The sequence below is a fragment of the Tetrao urogallus genome, assembly GCF_951394365.1.
Source record: "Tetrao urogallus genome assembly, chromosome: Z".
NCBI lineage: Eukaryota > Metazoa > Chordata > Aves > Galliformes > Phasianidae > Tetrao > Tetrao urogallus.
In genome coordinates, this window is record NC_136816.1 from 65,791,739 (window position 1) to 65,810,671 (window position 18,933).

The 18,933-nt window shown below is 42.7% G+C and overlaps 1 protein-coding gene across 1 annotated transcript in view; it reads left to right on the plus strand.

The window, feature by feature from the left end:
- The window catches only part of PDZD2 (PDZ domain containing 2), a gene marked incomplete at its 3' end in the record, with an annotated part of 132,824 nt that extends 114,324 nt beyond the window's left edge, over positions 1-18,500 (plus strand). The window contains exons 17-24 of the mRNA XM_079548726.1: positions 1,052-1,842; positions 3,033-3,177; positions 5,015-8,603; positions 9,243-9,360; positions 12,923-13,024; positions 15,335-15,605; positions 17,516-17,650; positions 18,334-18,500. Of these exons, the coding sequence (XP_079404852.1) occupies positions 1,052-1,842; positions 3,033-3,177; positions 5,015-8,603; positions 9,243-9,360; positions 12,923-13,024; positions 15,335-15,605; positions 17,516-17,650; positions 18,334-18,500 (5,318 nt within the window). The remainder of the gene's footprint in view (positions 1-1,051; positions 1,843-3,032; positions 3,178-5,014; positions 8,604-9,242; positions 9,361-12,922; positions 13,025-15,334; positions 15,606-17,515; positions 17,651-18,333) is intronic.
- Between the last annotated feature and the right edge of the window lie 433 nt (positions 18,501-18,933).

Here is an 18,933-nt window from a genome sequence, read left to right on the forward strand (position 1 = left end):
AGAGCTGTGGTGACTCCTGTGCTGATAGGAGATGCCTGGCAGCATAGTGCAAACCGCTGCTCATCATGTGAAATTCTGGAAGATGGAAGAGGTTTACAACAATGCTCATAAATGCTGGTTTCCATGGTAGTTTGTCCAAATTGCTGCTCTGAGAATGTCTTCATTTGATTGGTCTGGCCAAATCTAGATTGACAATGCTGCAGGGATTTTTTTTCAGATGGCTTATGATCATCTGATTGATTACATTTAAATGAAAGTGTTCTTTGTGACCTTAAATACACAAATTCAAAATGTCATCTTTAGCAGTGTAAAAACAATTAAATGTTCAAGTTGATGCTAGATTTTTTGCATATTATCTTTCTTCTCATAGTAATTGACTGGAAGAATCATTTCCTTACTGTTCTGATTTCTGATTCAAAGATAATATATTTATTCTTCCTTTCCTGTCCTTGTCTACTAATATCTTTGTCTTCTACTCATTTTTCTCCAGAAATTTATTATTTCATGCTAAAAAATTGTTTTTATGTTGCGGGGAGCTTTCTGCAAAGTAAGATGCAGTTCTTTCTAAAAATGATATGAAAAGGATTCTCAGGGTTATTAGTCTTTAATTTAGTACTGATGGCTGTGTACTTCTGTTTTTGTTCAAGAAAACATTTCTCACTCACTGTAAACTGATAAAAGCAGCATCCTAGATTTAAGCAAGATGTGAAAGAAATGTTCAATGTAAAGAATGCATGAGTATGTACATCTCTTTCTTCTTTGGGTGATAGCCATAATTTAGAAATAAACTGAAAATAAAACCAGATGTGGCATGAACTAATTTCAGAAATTACTCATAAATTCTGAAGTTTTCTGCCATTGCTCTTACTGTGTATTGGAGTTGGAAGGAGAACTTAAAAAACTGCTTTTGCTGTCTGAGGCTGAACTTCTCTGGAAACGTTTACATGTCCTCTGCTGCAGTCTCATGCTTGGTATTAAAAATCACTGATAAATACAATTAAAATATAACTTTTTTTTTTTTCTTTTTTTTTTTTCTTTTTTTTCCCCTTAGCTGCTAGAGAAGCAGGATTGGCAAAAGCAAATGGTCTGGTTTCTTCAACTAGTGGGAGATCATCCTGTCTTCACAACAAGCATGTGGAGTCTGTCCGCCCTGGCATCCTCAGTGACAGTCCCAAATCTGCTCGCAGCCCCTTTCATCGGCAGAGAAGGGTTGTCTTCTATGATGGCGATGCCAGTGATGATGATGAAAGTTCCCACTTGCAAAGAAGCCAGAAGGCCAAGAGCCAGGAGGATGCTGGCATTGTCATTACAACCTCATCAGTAGAAACTGATGATGAGATCCAGGACAGCAACTCATCTACATATATTGGCACAGAAACATCTTCCCCTCTCTTCAGCAGCTCTGTGGAGTCTGCAGACAGCACGCCAGAGCAAGTAGACTCTCCTTTCTTCCCCATCATAGCTTTTGACTACTCTAGTGTGCCTGAAGTTCGTCTCAGCAGCCTGAGTTTGAGGGAACTCCGAGAGGCACAGCTCGAATCTAAGAGATCCCCGAGACTGGAGCACAGGGCTGTTACAAGAGTGAAAAGCATGATGAGCACCGAGTGCAGAAGTCTTCAGAGGCAGAGGACAGAGGAGCATGGTGCTTACAGCAAGCCTGTTGCAAGGATGCTCCCTCACAGCAAGAAGTGTGAAGCACCTGATGGGGCTGGGCAGTGCCAGGGTGAAATTGTCACTCTGGTTCGCAATGAGCACGAGTCTTTCGGCCTGGATTTGGAAATCCAGGCTATGCCCTTGAAGGTTGTTGTCACAGGGCTACGTCCAGGTGGAGCAGCGGAAAGGGTAGTTATTTATTTTGGATTGCCTTGTTATGATTTGCTTTCACTTCGCAGGGATTATTGTTGTTAAGCTAGTGGACTGTGGAGAAAAAGTGCACGGGAGGCACTGCTGCTGCTGGGCAGAAGTCCTCATGCCATATGGTTCTGAAATGCCTGTTGAATGAAATATTTGATTCAGAAGTGCACTCTGGCTGGCTCAAAACTGAGAAAGTCAAAAGGCAGATACACTGAGATGGACTCATCCACATTCCAGAGTTACAGTTTGAGGAAGCACTACTTTGTTTTCTTACATTTTATCAGAGGCGGAAATGAGATAAGTAAATCCTGACGATAAAGGTGCTTTTTAAGACAGGAGCCGTGTTGCAACCTGGAATGCGTGTGTTAATATTCTCCCTGTTATTTTATGAGCGTATATCCCTTTACTATACAAACCTGGTGCCAGGAGGTGTTACTTGCTGGCCAGATTTGCCACGTACCATAGTAGTACCAGTAACGTGTTGTTTTTCTGCATCTCTTACTTGCATATGTCTTCTGATTACTGGCTTCATGCTGGACATGCAACTGCTGACTTTAGATACAATAGCATAAACAAGGGAAAAATTATGTTATGGCGTACAGTGTTCAATGTTGCATTTTTAATTTATTTAAAGACCACTAGTGTTAACAGGGGATACATCTCAGCAGTTCACATTGGGATGTAAGAGTTCAGGATTTGGGTTCTGTTCCTGCCTCTTTCTGTCATATTACACCATGATGAGAAACATACTTGCTTTAAAAGCTTATTCTTTGTCCAGCGTAGTAATCTAGGAGAGTCTAATTAGTCTTAAGAGATTTTGACCAGGGATGTAATTCCTACATGAAAACCAAAAAATTGTAGACTGTATTCCAGTCTTGAAGGTTTAATCCAGACCAGTCCATTTAAATGAAAGTGGCTGTGTCCTCCATCCTGATACTCATCTCTCAGAGAAACCAGCAGCTCTTTTGATCTTCCTGGTTGAGGTTGGTCATCAGTTCCTCTCCTGGCACAGACACAGCCTGCTCTTTATTTGCTGGCAAACTGTCAGCAGTGGTACCTATTCGCTGTGGTGACGTGAAATAGGGAATGTTGCTTATTGGCCATAAATTGTTCCCTGCAATCTTCGCTCCTATGGAAATGTTGTATTTAAAATTTCCTTTGTTCTGTCATTGCATCAGGGATCAATGGGCAAGATGACTGTAGGAGATGAGATTACCACCATCAACAGTATCCCAGTCAGCAAGATGACATATGAGGAAATTTGCTTGCTTATGCAATGTCTTCCTACATCTGTAACCCTGGAGATCCAGAAAGCAGCATCAGGTGAGAAGAGAGTAGTTTTGCTTTTGTACCATTTATTATGAGTACCAGTCTGATCTTCTGCTTTCCTCCTTTCCACATTAATTCAAATTAAAAGCACCTCATCACCTGACCAGGCTTCAAGGTACTCCCTGGTGCTGTGATGAGTGGAGGAAACCTACATCCATGTTAAGTGTTCAGAGCTCCCATTTACAGTATGTCCCTCCTGTCGGCATTTGCTGAGGTCTGAGTCATTTTGTGCATACCTGAGGTTAACTTGGCAGCAGCCCTGTACTGACAGCCCATTTTTCTACTGTGTCTTTTCAGGAAGTACATTGAGCCTTTATAATTACATCTGTCTCTTTTAAGAGCAGTGTTTTTGGGAATGGACAGCTAGAAGATAAGATGCTTTTTTGTGTCATGAAACCCAGGATTATCACAGTCTTATCAAAATGCTTATTTGCATGCATCTCATAAAAGATTTTCTGGTTTGAATTGAAACACTGGATACCTCTTTAGTTTCTGCTCAGGGTTGATTTATGCTCCTGCAGCAATATATGCTTCCCCACAGACTGTACAGATTTCATGGTGTGGAAGTGAATGTTTGAAAAAGAAAAGCATACTTTTCAAATTCAGGAAGAACATAATATTTTGCTTTATTCTAGCTTATGATCTTCTTCATGTTCCTTTTAATACCCGTGAGCCTAAATTCCTTCCAAATGCTTCAATTCCAGTTGTTCTTTAAGGAATTTCTGGTTTGGCAGAGAGTCCTTTTCTTGTTTCCTTATTGCTCTGGCTTTTGCAGTCTACCAGCACTGGGCTAGGGGCATACTGACACTTCTTTATCAGGGAACTCTTCTACTTTCCTTTTGCTCTGCCTTTCTGGCAGAGAAGAGGATGTCTTCCCCTCTGTTGACTCCAGGATGAGCTCGGAGCTTTATTAACACAGGTATATAAGATAAGCAGTGTGGACAGTCCTGCAGGCTCATTCAAAGATTAGGTAGACATGCAGGTGTGTTTGAATGAGCAGGAAGGGATGCTGACTGTGTGAATGCATTCCTGCTTCTCCATGCACTTTCTGAGTCTCATCTGGTAGTAACCAGTCTTGGGAAGACAACTTAGACATGGATTTGTGTCCCAGAAGCAATGAAGGAAGGTACAAGCAAATATTGGGGGTGAACTGGTGAAAATTAAGGAACTGGGGCTATGGGTGAACTGGTACATATTAAAGTGCAGCAGTGGCATGGCGCTCAGTGTGTTGCCCAGGAGTATGTAAAGATATATTGTAAGAGAAGAAAGGTCTGTGCCAGAAGTCTCACAAAGCCAATGTGCTTAATGCATGTGTAACATCACCCATGCATGTCACATTAAGCACCTGCAGGAGAGTCAGGAGGATCAGAGTGAAGGTGACGCACTGCTTGTTGCTGTTACCTGCTCACCTTTGGTTGCTGTGGCAGGGCTTTGTATACGCTGTGCAAGCAATTGGAGGTGTTTTCAATCAAAAAAGCAATGAGAAACAGCACTGCTCAGCCTGACTTCTTGCACAGTGACACTTTGGTAGCTGGCTGCTTGACTGTTTAAATCTCAAAGATGAGAGTTAAACAGATTATGACTGCTCGGCCTGGATGGGAGGGTTCTTCCTTCCTGCATGCTACTCAAATACGCGGGGTTATGATAAATTGGAGTTGTTGTAAACATGATTATAAAAGAGGAGGAGTGCAAGGAAGAAGGAAAAATCTAGTCTGAGTACATGGATGTCTATTTTTATAATAAATCGTGGTGTTTTTGATATCACTTCCTACATCTGATAGAATTTGTATTTCTTTTTTTTTATTCTTATTTCTTTTAAATCATGATGCAGCTGTCAGCAGATTTACAAACCTCATCCTGTCTCCAGCAGTAGACACTCAAAGTCAAGCTGATGTCAGCAGCACCCTCTCAGCTGAAGAAGAACTGAGTGCTGGGAAACAAGAAGGAGCAGGTTTGCAAAATGCTGGTGGTGGCTGTGCAGTACAGAGAATGACACTGCCACCTGATGCCGTGACGGAAGATGTGGAGAGAGGTACCACAAAGAGCAGCCATGCCGGGGATGGCATGCCTGTCACCGATATTGATGACTTGCTCAACCAAATGGGTGCTCCTGAGAGCAGGGCTTCGCGCACCCCGTCGCGAGCAGAGAGCCCCTTCCGAGATGAGTCCACCACCATGTGCTGCTGTGGGACTGATGAAGGCTGCCCTGGTTCTGAGCCACGTCGGGGCAAGGAGGAGCTGCTGGAGAAGACTATGAATTGCACAGCGAATGCACAAGGGGTTTTGGGGCTGTCTGTGTTGGATTCTATTAACACAGGAAAACTTTTTACTGTGAATAAAAACTCTTTAAATAACTATTCTAGGAATTTTAGCAGTTTAAGTGAGGATGAGTTGCCTGCAGCAAGCTGTCCAGACGGTAAGGGAAGTGACGTGTTTCCAAAGTCCATGTATGGGGCTGCAGAAGATTCTCACTCAGATGCAGAGTCTGTCACAGAAACATTTGATAGTGCTAGTGACGTGTTGCTTGGGCCGTGCGCTGCTGCTAATCTCCCAGCAGTCTGTACTGTATTGGAGTCAGATGATGAGCAAATTGAGATTTGTTGCATGAACGATGAGCTGCAAAAGCCTTCTCAGGAGCAGCATCTCACATCTGTGACAAGCTCATCCTCTCTGGCACCACCACATCACTGTGGTGGCAAAGTTTTGCAAACTGAGGATTGTGCAATGTGTGGGTCACTGGAGTCAAGAGTCAGCAAACTGGGCTTGGAAGACTGCAGTGGTCCCAGTTTGTGTCCCTCACCATGTTCAAAAGTCTTCTCTGCTTCCCTGTGTTCTCCTTCCTCAATCTTTCTGCCAGAAAATAACATCCTAAAGAATTCGGTTGATGTCCCTGAAGTTTACACATTCCATAACAATGGTGCCTTAAGTGCAGAAGAGCAAGTGGGTCTGGGGATCAGTAATGGACACATAAAATGCTGTGAGTCTGTTGAAGAGAAAGGGTCTCTGCATTGCAAAAAAGGTGGCTTTTGCTCTGCTGGAAATGTCAGTGGCTTGGAGAACAGCTTGCTTGAGAAAGAAGGATGTCATGACCAACAGAGATCCAAATCTGAAAGTGAAACAGTGGTTGATGACTGTAATCACAGTGTTAGCTATTGCTTAGCAAAGAAAGAAACCAACAATATGTCCAGCTTGTCTAAAGTAGACAGCAATCATGTGAATGCAACATCAGCAAGAGCAGTATCACTCAGGTCTCCCTTTCCCTCCCGATCTAAAGATCCAAAGGCTAATACAACTCATGACTTGCCAGGGAAAAATGAGAAAACTAACTGTGTGACTTCAGGAAGAACTTCAAATGGAAAAATCCAAAGCTCGAGCACAAATCACAGCAAAGAAGCTGTAGTACCACACAGCCCATCTTCACAGAAAAAATCTTGCCAGGAGTCTAAGGGAATAGCACAAAAAAGTATAATGGAAACCCTTTTAAATAACCAGAAGGCCAAAGGAGGTCCAAAGCTAAAAGGTTTCACTATCAAAAGCAAAGCAAAGACAAATTCAGATTCTTCCAGTGTTAATCTTACCAAAGTCAGTGGGGCTGATCAGAAAAGGACTTCTATTTCTCCACAGCTGTCTCCCAAACTTTTGGGGAAGAAAGCACTGTTACCCCGTAACTCATCTACAAATCCAGATCTGAGCAAGAGCATTTCAGCAGCCTCAAAGACTCTGAAATCTGAGCTGGAAAATAAACCATCTCTGGTCATTTCTGAAGATTCACTTCTGCCTGCCCTGAATGGCACCAGCAGCCCCGCAGCATGCAGTGAAATGAACTGTGGTGGGTGTGGGCAGCTAACAGATCTGCAGCAGGCATGGGGAAAGCCAAAAGAAAAGCAAGCTTCCATGCAGCCTGCAGTGTCTCAGGGTAAGAGTGTTAAGGTGGATGATTTCAGAGCAAGAGACGGACAATCCAAAGTTGCTTCATCCACTCAAGGGGAAACAAGAGTTGAATATGTGAAAGGGAGAATTGAGAACTCTGGAATGAACCTGAACACAATGAAGAGCATCTATAGTGCAGATGACATTAGGCAGTTAGATTTGCAAAATGTTGGAGCGTCAGCTGTAGGCTCTTCTTCACTGAGGTCTCCTGCAGTTCAGCTGGAGCAGCAAGAAGGGCAGGAGATTCAGCGTAGTTTCATTGAGGTGAAGCTTTCCTCCTCCTCCTCCTCTTCCTCCTCCTCATCTTCCTCATCTTCTGCCTCTTCCTCACCAGCACCATTTTTGCAGCTGCCATTGCTGGAGAAAAATGAAGAGGTGAACACAGAGATGCATCAACTGACTGAAGAGATGGGGACCACAGCGTATTTTTCAAAAGTAGATATTGCCAGAGACAGAAATCTCTGTGGCTTGTCAAAACCTGTGACAAGGACATACTCAATGCCAGCCCAGTTATCTGGTCACTTAAGGGAGAGCTGCCATGCTGTGGAGCTTCAGCCTGCACAAGGTCCCCAGGGCCATGCTGCAGACAAAAAATGTCCCCAGGCGGTGATGGGTCCGTTACAGATGGTGCATCTCAGCCTGCCAAATGGCCAGAGTGGGAAGGAGCAGGTATACAGCTCCAAAAGCTCCCAGAGGATGCATGACACGTCCCCCTCCGCCAGTGATGTTACTTACCCTGCCACTGACAAACTGAGGAGTTTCAGGAGGAATTACTACTACTACGAGCTGAACTGGCCACACGAACCTACCTCATCCTTTTCTGTCAAACAAAGGATCAAATCCTTTGAAAACCTGGCAAATTTCGACCGGCCCATTGTGAAGGCCATCGATATCCACTCGGCCACGCGGTCCCAACTCGGCAGGAGGTCATGCAGTGGGATGGCCACTGCATCCAGCCCTGCTGACACGCCTCGTGCTTTGCGGCGCAGCTTGAGCTCCTACGGCAGCACGCCGATGCCAGCTGACACTGTGGCCAAGTCACCCATAAGCACAGAGCCGACACGTGCAGTGGAGGGTGTCACGAAGGAAGGAAAGCCCCAGAGGGGTGAGGAGTGCAGCACTGGGGCGGACCAGTCTCCTTTTCCCCCTGTGGCCTCGCAGGTGCGGCGCAGCCGAGTTCTGGGCCGGCTGCCGCTGTCCCGCTCCAGGCTGCGGGAGCTGAGGGCACTCAGCATGCCTGACCTGGACAAGCTATGTGGTGAGGGCTTCTCAGGGCCGCCGCAGCCTGCCTGCTTCAAAACAGAGCTGGAAATCACTCCCCGGAGATCCTCTGTCTTGTCAAGCCAGGACAGCCCTACCAAGGCAGGGGAGATGGGCAGCGGCAGCCCTCAGGACAGCAGCTCGGGGACACCGGGGTCGGCCTCAGATGACGACTCACCCCATGGTGGCTCTCCAGATGCAGAGCACCTGGGAAACAGCTGGTCCCTCAGGTCGGTGTTTGCTGTTTCTGTCAGCCGTCTTTTCTGCAGTATTTTATTTCATCCCTGCAAGCCTCTCCTGATGAAAGCGCATTTCAGCTTTGGCCCTTACACCAATTCCTTTACTCTTTCTTGCTCTGCTGCATTTCAGAGCTGCTGCAGTGCTGTTTGGCTGCAGCTGCTCTTCAGTATGGGATGGGATGCTTTATCCTGGCAGGGTTGAGCTCATTTCATGTGACCCTTCTAGCTGTTCTTTTGGTTGTTATTTGGCATGTTATGATGCAGCAGTCACTGCCTCCTGCCCACCCTGGAGGGATGACAGACAAGCTTGTTGTCTGCCCTAAAAAGTGTGTAGACTTCAGAAATAGCTGTCTGCCTGGTTTTGTTAATGTCTGTTGCAAAAATCATTGGGAAGTAGGGGGGAGTTGAGTGGGGGCTGATTTTCAGAGCTGTTGTAAATTGTCTTCTTTCTGCCTTCTCATTCTCCCAGCTAATACCATTTCTTATCCATGCTCAAGATTTCTGTTTGCTGTTGAGCTGCCCTTTTGTTTCTTACCCTAATGCAAATTTTACTATGTGCTTGAAATATATCTACACAGTCTAGAAATACACTTTTTTTTTCCTGTTTTGTTTTGTTTTGTTTTGTTTTAGCCTGGATCAGCTGCTCATCTCAAACCTGGACCAGCAAAAATTGCAGTCTGTTTTGTCAGCTCTGATACCAAAATGTGACATTGCTTCTATGCTCCAGGAAGTCAAAGCACAAGTGAAGGTAATAACCAGAAGATGAAGCTAAACTATTGGCAGTTTTTCTAGGGGTTTTCTTAATGGCCTATAAAATCCCTTCCAGAGTTCCTCCAGTCATCCTGCAGTAGGTTATGGTTGATGGTGGTTTTACTACTGCTGGTTTTTGAATGCTTACTATAAACCCTGAATATATTTTGGTAGGTTCTGGATAAAAAAGGATCTTGTTTGTCCAGTGTGAAAGCAGTTAAGAACCACAATAAGACGTTTTAAGTGAGGAAGAATGGCTCCAGTCATTGTTTAAGCTGAGAACCTCCTTGGTTTGCCAATAATTGCACATCAGAATTTAACTTTCCACCAGCCATCGTAGTCAAATCCATTTTACCCACCACACGGGGGAAACTCTGTTCCTTTCTGGAAGCAAACACTTCTTTTAAGAAGCCAAGATCACAGACACTGGTGGCTTAGAGTGCCAAAAAGCATCTGATGGAGGACTTGCAAGAGACCACTGTGCACATTTTGCTCTTTTCTGTGGAAACGTGTTGCACCGAGGTAACCTTCATTATTTAGATGTATGAAGAAGGCCTCTGAAATGAAATGATTGCCAGGGTGTCCTTTTCCCTCTTTGCAGTGTGTGTGTTTTTGGGATATGTCCACATCCTTTTTGAATCAGAGCTGAAGTTGATAAAATAATGACAGCACTAGAGGGAAAACTGCCATCTGGTCTGCATAACTGCTGGCTGAGCTGCATTTAGAGTATTTCTCAGACTTAACTCACAGAGTATAGAATGGACTGAAGGGAACAAGACCTCCCCAAAATACCCAGCTTTACCTCCTTCCAAGGACAGCATAACTAAAGCTTGCAAATCCCAAGAGGTTTGTGAGCCAAGACAGTTTGATAGGTTTACCGAAGAATTTAGGATTGGATTGTACTTCTGGACGAAAGTAATTAAGTGTTCTTTAAAGTATTTTATATGGAGTATTGGAGACATTACTTATTTATGCCACTTCTCAAAATCTGAGAACTCGAATATTTATAAAAGTAAATGCTTTTTGGAATGCACTCCTTGTCTGCATAGTTTCTTATCCATATTTAAGCCCAGTATGGCACACATGCTGGAAAATGTTATGCTAGTCAATTGGTGGGTTTAATTGTACAATAGGACGATTCTTCATACTTACGCAATTGCTGAAAAATGATGTAGACTGTCTGATTCAGAGGGAGCTTCTCCAGGAAGAGTTTATCATTATCTTATGCTCTGGGTGGTTCTGAATTTACTCCTGGTGTTCAGTAAATGCTAATAATACATATTTTAAAAATCAGATCTTTGGTCATCTGATGAACAGGCTAAATGGAGAGGCTAAAGATTTTAGTTCTTTTATGTGACATTGCTCGTTTCTTCTGTAAGTCTGGGCAAGTTCCTTAGAAATTCTGAGGCAATAGCTTGCCTGCAAACTGTATGGAGCTACTTTGTGTTGACTTACTTCTCAGATGTCTGATTGTACTGACTCTTCTCAAAGCCCAACACATCACTCTAGGTTTTGTGCTTCCACTATGCAGCCAGGTAAAGGAATAGACTGATCTGTTGCCCAGTTTTACACATGCTAATAAGGACTCACTTGAGGGCTGGGCAAGGAGGAAAGGCACATGTTTGAGAATGGGAAACCAGAGTTCAGTTAGTCTTGCTGACTGTCCTGAGGCATGTGGTCATCACACAACCCTGTAACACTTCTGAAAGTGTAAGCAGATGAAGTTACAGTATAGAATAGTTTTAGTTGGAAGGGACCTACAAAGACTGAGTTCCAACTGTCAGACCACTACTTAAAACATATAATTTAAGGGCATTATCCAAATGCTGTTTAAACACAGGCAAGTACGGGACATCAACCACCTCTCTAGTAAGCCTATTCCAGTATTTGGCCACCCTCGCAATAGAGCAGTTTTTCCTAATCCCCAGTTTGAACCTCCCCTGGAGCAGCTTTGTTGCCCTCCTGTGGATGCTTTCAAGCATCTTGACCTCCTTTTTAAATTGTGAGCCCAGAACTGCACCCAGTATTCCAGGCGAAGGCACACCAGTGTGAGGGAGGGAAAGGGTAGAAAAGAACATGACGTCTTAAACAAAAATGCTTTAATACGTAATGGTCAAAGATACAACTGTTTGTTACCCTCGGAGCACTTTGTTGAAGGAAGCTAAGCTAGATATCTGACTCACTGTTGTATCCAGGCTAATGTAAAGCTGTTCTTGTTTGAGTATGAGTGAGGAAGGTCTTGACAGCTACAAAAGGTTGTAGGTTAATGTGTTCATCCCTGACTGCTCTTCTCTTTCTGTGCCCCCGTGGATCAGTGGTGTGAAGCAGGGGGGCATCAATTTCTCATGTGCTTTGCAGAGATGCCTCTAATGCAGAAAATCTTCCTTGACCATTACTTGGCAAAATGCACACACAGAGGCCAAGAATTCATATTGTTTCACCACTCAGCAGAAATAATCTGCGATTCCCTGTGCTTTCTGCACTGAAATTAAAGGCAAGCACTGAGTTAAAATGTTTGATTTAGTGAGTTGAATATGTCATTTAATGGTAAATAGATTAAGAAGTTTGCTTCTAATGATGTGCCATTAATTTTAGTGTTGGCAGCTTCTGGAAATGTTTAATGTTGGATAGGTTCCCAGGAAAAAGATGAGAGTCCTGCTTTCCACTACCTGCTTCTGGTGCTCTGCCCCACAAGCAGTTTCCCTTCTATTGCAAAATAGAGCATCTGTAACAGTATCTGTTTTTGTCCTAATAACCATTCAGAAAATGGCACCAGACTTGTTGGACAGAACTGCTTCTCTCTCAATGCAAAATCTGCATTTTGGTAGCAGCTCATTACTTCAAAGAACTCGACTTCACACCTTCTTGCTGATCTGGAGCCCAGTTCAATCCTGGTGCAGACCAGTGCCATTTCCTTTTCTGTGTTGTGTTCTCCTTTCTGCTACAGCACAGCATAGGCCTGTTTCGATCACTAATGGATTCATTACTTCCACCTCAGAAGTGAAATAGCTGTACCACTGAATCTTCCAAGCTGCAATTTGTAATCATTGCTCCTTGCAAGATTGCCCAGCACTGCTGAGAAGAGGTTGATGCAGCTGCCATAACTGCCTTTCAAGAGAAAGGAGAAATAGGATAGAAGTGTTTGTAATAACATAGAAAATACAGTGTTTGGTCCTGAAAGATGTATGGGAAGTGTCCAGTTATCCTGCAAAACATCCAGCAACGTGAAGTTGATTTTGAAAGCGAGGCTGCCCAAAGTGTAATACCCTTCTATACCCTAATTTTGACTGCGTTCTAACCTTTGACTGACTGAAGAAATCTCTGCTGTCACCTGAGTTTTCGCACAGAGCTGCTACTTATCCGTAGCAGAAATATAAATGTATTTCATGTCTCAATTAATGTTTGAATTTCTTGAGCTTTTTTTTTTTTTTTTTTTTTTTTTTCTCTTGCCATAATCTGAGAGTACTGGAAGTTTGTGATTTGTGCAGGAACTTGGTCTTGATCTTTGCTTTTATTTTTCTCTTTATTCTCTTACCACTTTGCCCCCATTTTCCTGCCAGAGCAAAGAAGATGCATACTTTGTAGTCCTGAGTAAAGAAGAAGGAGCTGGCCTGGGATTTAGTGTTGCTGGAGGAATAGATCTGGAACAGAAATCAGTCACAGTAAGTGATGACTGCAAGTCATCTTTTTGCAAAGCTCGTTTTAAAGCATGCTGGTGATTAGATCAAGTGCTCATTTATCAAGACTCGCTGCAAGTCTTAAAACAGTGTGTCTCAGAGGCAGCTGCATGCTGTCTGTGACTGAAATCGAAGGGAGTGTTTGCCGTAATTTTCATTATGGAGATGGATGCCAATTATGTTTTCAGTCTTTGAAAGTGTAACTGCTGTGCTACTGGGTAGTCAGAATGCTATGCATATGAGTAAAACTTTGCATGCATACAGCCTTTTAAAAGAAATCTGTATTTCCAGCCTTTGAAAGGAAATTTTGTGCAGCAAAAAAAAGTGAAGTTTTTGGCAAATCCTGAGAGCGACTGTTTCAGACCTGAGCAAACATTCTGGATTCCCCTTCACTGATCTGCTTTACTGTTAGTAAAAGCTGTTGGATGTCAGTAAGTGTCAGTATGTCAGTAAGTGAGGGGTTTTTTTTCCTTTTTTTTTTTTTTTTTTTCTAAAGAGCATTTTATGCAGCATTATGAACCAAGAATGTTGTGTGACATTGAGCAATTTTTAAGCAAAAGATACTAAAAAGTTGAAATACTGTTCAAAAAGAGTTCAGTGAGATAGAAAAATGCCAAATGACAATGTCCCATGTGACAATTTATTTGCACAGGATGTGATTTTAAATTCTGTCCTTGGAAGAGACAGAATCGTAAGAGAGTGGATCGTAAGAGAGCGAAACATTAAGTACAGAGACCAGAAGGGTATGTCCTCATCTTTGGAGGGTGCAGGAACTCAAGTAGGAGTGTTCTGGTATTTGCTCTATGACCAGTATAAATAAATGTATTGTACATTTAGTGGTCTCTGAATCAGAACATGGACAAGCTTTTTAGTTTAGGGACAAGCTCCACTTCTTTGGCTACCAAGATTGCGTTCCCTGTCTCTCTGGGTGCTGAGCTGCTCAGATAGGCTGTTCTGCCCACACTTGGGTGCAGAAATGGAAAAGCCTCATGAGCTTTGAAGAACCTGAGGAGTCTGGGCATGTGTAGGAAGGCAGCAGATGCTTTGGGCATGACCTCCATATTCCACTTACTACCTGCATTTGAATATCTACATTTGTCATTGAAGCAGTGATTCCAGCTCTGGATGCTTGCTTGGGCTAGCTGGAAAACTATCTTTGTAAACCTGGTTGCAGCAGGTGCTTCACAGAATCACAGAATTGTAGGGGTTGGAAGGGACTTCCAGAGATCATCGAGTCCAGCCCCCGTGCCAAAGCAGGTTCCCTACACCGGGTCACACAAGTTGGTGTCCAGGCAGGTCTTGATTATCTCCAGACTCCACAACCTAAAGAGGGCCTGCAGCAGGAGGGAGAAGGAGTCAAAAGGTTTCTGACTCTAGCTGTTGTTTTGGATAAAGTGGAGAAATTCCTACAGAACATGCCATGCAGGATGGTGTCCACAAATGCCTTGAGCCTTTGTCCAGTGTGCCTAGAACCATATTGCATGGGAAACGGTGCTTTGGCTGATAAATCACAGTGCTTGGTAGGCAAGTCTTTAAATAACAAGTCGTGGCTGGTGTTGTCAGTCCCTTTCCGTCAGTGGCACCTACATAAATCTCAGCTGTGCTCACTGGAGTTTATTCTTCTTTAATCCACCCTGAATGAAGTATTTTATGTCCTCTAGAAAAGACGTGTTTTGAGCCATTAAATCGTCCTTTTGCATCCACTCACATGGTACTTGATCAGACAAATAAAGAGGAGCAATTAAATATTGTATAGCAGCAGTAAGTCAGAGCCTTTTTGTGCACAAATACTGTGCATCGCTTCAAAGCCTATTTGAAAACTGCTTTGGATTCCGGTCACTGGGAATTTGGGGAGTGGGTATAACACAGTGCGGTGCTATTCTTGGTGAGTTTGCTGTAATATGGATGTCTAGATAACCTGTGGATCATTCAAAATTAGTGTTAGGTTGAAATTATTTGAAGTGTATTATTTGAAGTTACTGTTCATTGAAGGCATCTGAGAAAGTCAATGAAAGCACCTAAGTGTATAAGTGACACTAAATTCCCTAGCTGGTTTTGGTTGTCTTTGGCATAGAGCTGACCGTGCAATAGCAGCATGCACTCCCCCCCATCCCAACCTGCAGTTCTTGTCCAGTGACACAGACTTTGTATTTGAAGCTGATGACAAGAGCAAGTATTGTGTGCCTGACACCCAGGAAGTGGGCAGCAGCTGTGAACTTTGATAGTGGGGGTCTCTATGTTCACTACATGTGCTTATGAACTGAATGTGTCTCTAAGGTAAAATTTTTCTTGTAGGTCCACAGAGTGTTTTCCAAGGGAGTGGCATCTCAAGAAGGGACTATCCAGCGAGGAGATCTGGTTCTGTCAATCAATGGCAAATCTCTTGCAAACTCGGTCCACGGTGATGTCCTGAATGCACTCCATCAGGCAAGACTGCACAAATATGCGGTCATTGTCATCCAGAAGGAAAAAGACAAAGCAAACAATTCCTCCAGACGTGAGATATCAGCTACTGGCAGAAAATGTGTGGGGTCTGGAAAGGATGTTTCCATGGAAATAGGAACAGGTATGATCTTTGTCCAAGAGCACTTGGAAGGATTCCTTTGCAGAGCAGACTGAAGGGGAAAATGTCCATGTGTTTTAGATTAAAAGAGTCCGTGCCTTATGTAATTGGAGGGAGCAAATGAAATTACTCCTAAATTTGATTTGTTCACTTTGGAGCCCAAATGCAGACTTTTTTTGGTTGATGTTGTTGTATTTTTGTTTGAAATGTCACAACTAGACAGAAGCCTAGAAGGATATGTAGGACCTAATCCAGTTTCAGTTACAGTTAGTGATTCTGTATATTCTTGTGATCCACAATACATTTCTTTAAAGTAGTAACACTAGTTAGAGCAAGAAAACAAACAACAAAAAAAAGCAACCCAACAAATGAAATCACAGCTTGTTGTCCGTGGAGACCAACTTTTACTTTGTTCTCTAGTAGCAGATTTTATACTATTTCTCTAAAAAGAGCAAAAATGGTTTTGGTGTTGTAATAAATGGGTAGAAGGAGCTAAGTCGATTTCAGAGCAGCCATCCCATAGGAAATGAGGAGTAAATGTTTTAAGCAGCTCTCAGTGACAATAGTAAGCCTTGCTTAGGAACAAAGCAACAATTCCATGCACTTGAGAGGTCCATTCAAAATACCCCAAATTTTTGCAGAATTAAGGCACTAAACTTTTGTACTGTCTGAGTGTGTACAGCTGCCCCAGGAGCACAGCGCTGACCTGCTCCCATCCCACAGCAGTGCAGGGGATGGAGTGGGCAGTGGCTACTGCTGACAGCCCCAATGATCCAGCTTCCCCTGCTCCCTAGGCAGTACCAGGCATACACCTCAGAGCAGAAGGCAGAAAAGGAGATGCTTCTCACCTGTTTCGAACCCATTGGACATAGCCTTTAGAGGATTTTTTTGTTGGCTCTTCTTTTTCTGTAGCAGTTTTAATTGTCTTAAAATTTCACTGGATTCTGTAGTACAGCTTTATAACGCAGATTAAAGAAATAGGGAACGCTCTGTAGATGAATCATCCTTTCAGTAACTACTCCCCTGGATGCACTACACATAATGATTTCAGAATCCCTTTTACATCTTAGTGGCACATGTAGAGCGCGGTCTGCCGGCGCTAGGTGGCAGCGTTCTCTCACAAACAGCGTTGGTTTATTAGGAGTGTCTCTCCATCCTTTGCGGCAAGGCTCATCTCCAGATGTTTCAGATAACATTTTTGGAGTTGTTTGAGGTAACCGTAACAGCCATTTGTGATGTTGCAGGCTGCAGAATTTTTACACTCACGCAGGGCAAAGAGGGTCCTGTTTTCCAAAACTATAGACTTATTTCCTTCTAAACAAAATCATAATTTATGTCAACTACAGTTTTACTGCATTCTAAACGTATCTAAGACTTAGGAAGCGGCATACACCTACTGACTGATAGCTCTGATTATTTCCGTAGATGTGAGACCAGAAACAAATATTCACACTAGTGAGTGCATACAAACTCTCTCTTAGGAGGATGGAGCATATTTTTTTTTAATGTAAGTTTTATTTATTGCTGTTATTTGAAAAGGTGCAACTCCTTGGATAATGAATGGGAAACAAAAGAAAGTGCTCTCCACAGCACTTGCACAATTTTTTTCCAATTCTTTTGTTGACATTTAAAATCTTTGTTGAGTTCAGCTTCAATTTCAGTGCCTTGATGGACTTTTGTTGCCCATGCAAAATGAAAATGTCTGTGCACATATTGTGTTCTGTGCTGTCAGTCCTTCACAGCAGCAATGTTACACATATGCTTCTGAGAAGCAAGGTGACAACATGTTGTAGTTTCACTATGGACTGAACTCTGAGTGGCTTCGTCACTGCAGCAAAAAACAAACCCAACCAAACCCAACCTGCAATTTACTGTTAAATGCATAACAAGATGCTGTGTGTATTCTGTTGCAGATCCAAACCTGGACATGAATGATGTCATCTGTGTTGAATTATTGAAAACCTCTGCTGGCTTGGGCTTCAGTCTCGATGGTGGAAAAGCTTCTATTGCTGGAGACAGGCCCTTGCTCGTAAAAAGAATATTTAAAGGTACTGCAAACATGAAAATACAGCAGATATTAACCCAGTTTTCTTTTTTTCTTATTTATTTTTTAAACAGGCATGTATCCTCTGACTGTTACCACTTAGTAACCAAAGCAGTCATTAGAAAAAAAATACTCTTGAGAATGTCTGGAGATTGCATCTACTACTAAGTGCTTGTTCAGCAATCTGATTTACTTATGATGACGCAGTTGCTTCCTAGACTTGTCTGCTATTGTAAGCATGAAATCACAGCAGCATTATTGTACATAATGGTTTGAGAAGTTCAAACCTAATGAAGCTGAGGGCTTTCAGCATTTGTACAGGCTTAATTTCGAGTGATACATTCCTTCATCAAGGAAAAAAGGTGGAAGTGCTGTTTCCTGAATTGTTTATCAATTTCCATGCATGTATTTGTTTTTTCTTCTCTCAAAATTGATTCTAAGAGGGAAGGACATGTTTAATTTTCAAGGTCATTAATATATGTCTGTAAACACAGTCCTTTTTCTCTCCCTGATTGATTGTGGCCAGTGTTGTAAGTTGAACTATCATTATAGAAAACTTACTAATAGATTGCAAGAGCTGAGCTGAGCATAAGTGACACCACTGCTAGAAGAACGGCTTAGCTGCTGTTTGTCACGGTGGAAAGCAGTTTTTTATTTATATTGACTTTGTTCCTGTTTTGCTTGTAGGTGGTGCTGCAGAGCAAGCTGGAAACATAGAATCTGGAGATGAGATTCTTGCTGTTAGTGGAAAATCATTACTTGGCCTCATGCATTACGATGCCTGGAACATTATTAAATCTGTGCCCGAAGGCCCTGTTCAGTTACTCATCAGGAAACACAGAACTTCAGTGTGATGGAAGTGCTACATCTAATCACACTTGCTGAGACAAAACATTTAAAACTGGCTAGAAGCTGTCTTTGTTTCTAATGCCACAGAAGTGTCTTAATGCTTTACAAAGAGGTGCTAAGAGCCTTGGAGAACCACTGAGCAAGATCTCTCCTGTTTATCAAGAATGAAGGAAACCAAACACTAGAGACGTTTTTTTTTGTATGATGTGGCAATTTTAGTGCAACTTCAAGACCTTTACTGAGTTCAGTTTAAAGTATTTTGACTGAGAAATAATGTTGTGCCTGTCCCTCATATTTTTAGTATCTGCAGAGCATTGGGAGTACAACTTGTCATTTGCCATCCTGTTGACAAGGATGATACTTGGACTGTATTGTATCACTTAGCTATAATCTGACTTCAGGACACTTACTTAGGGTCTGGTCCTTATTTGTTATAAT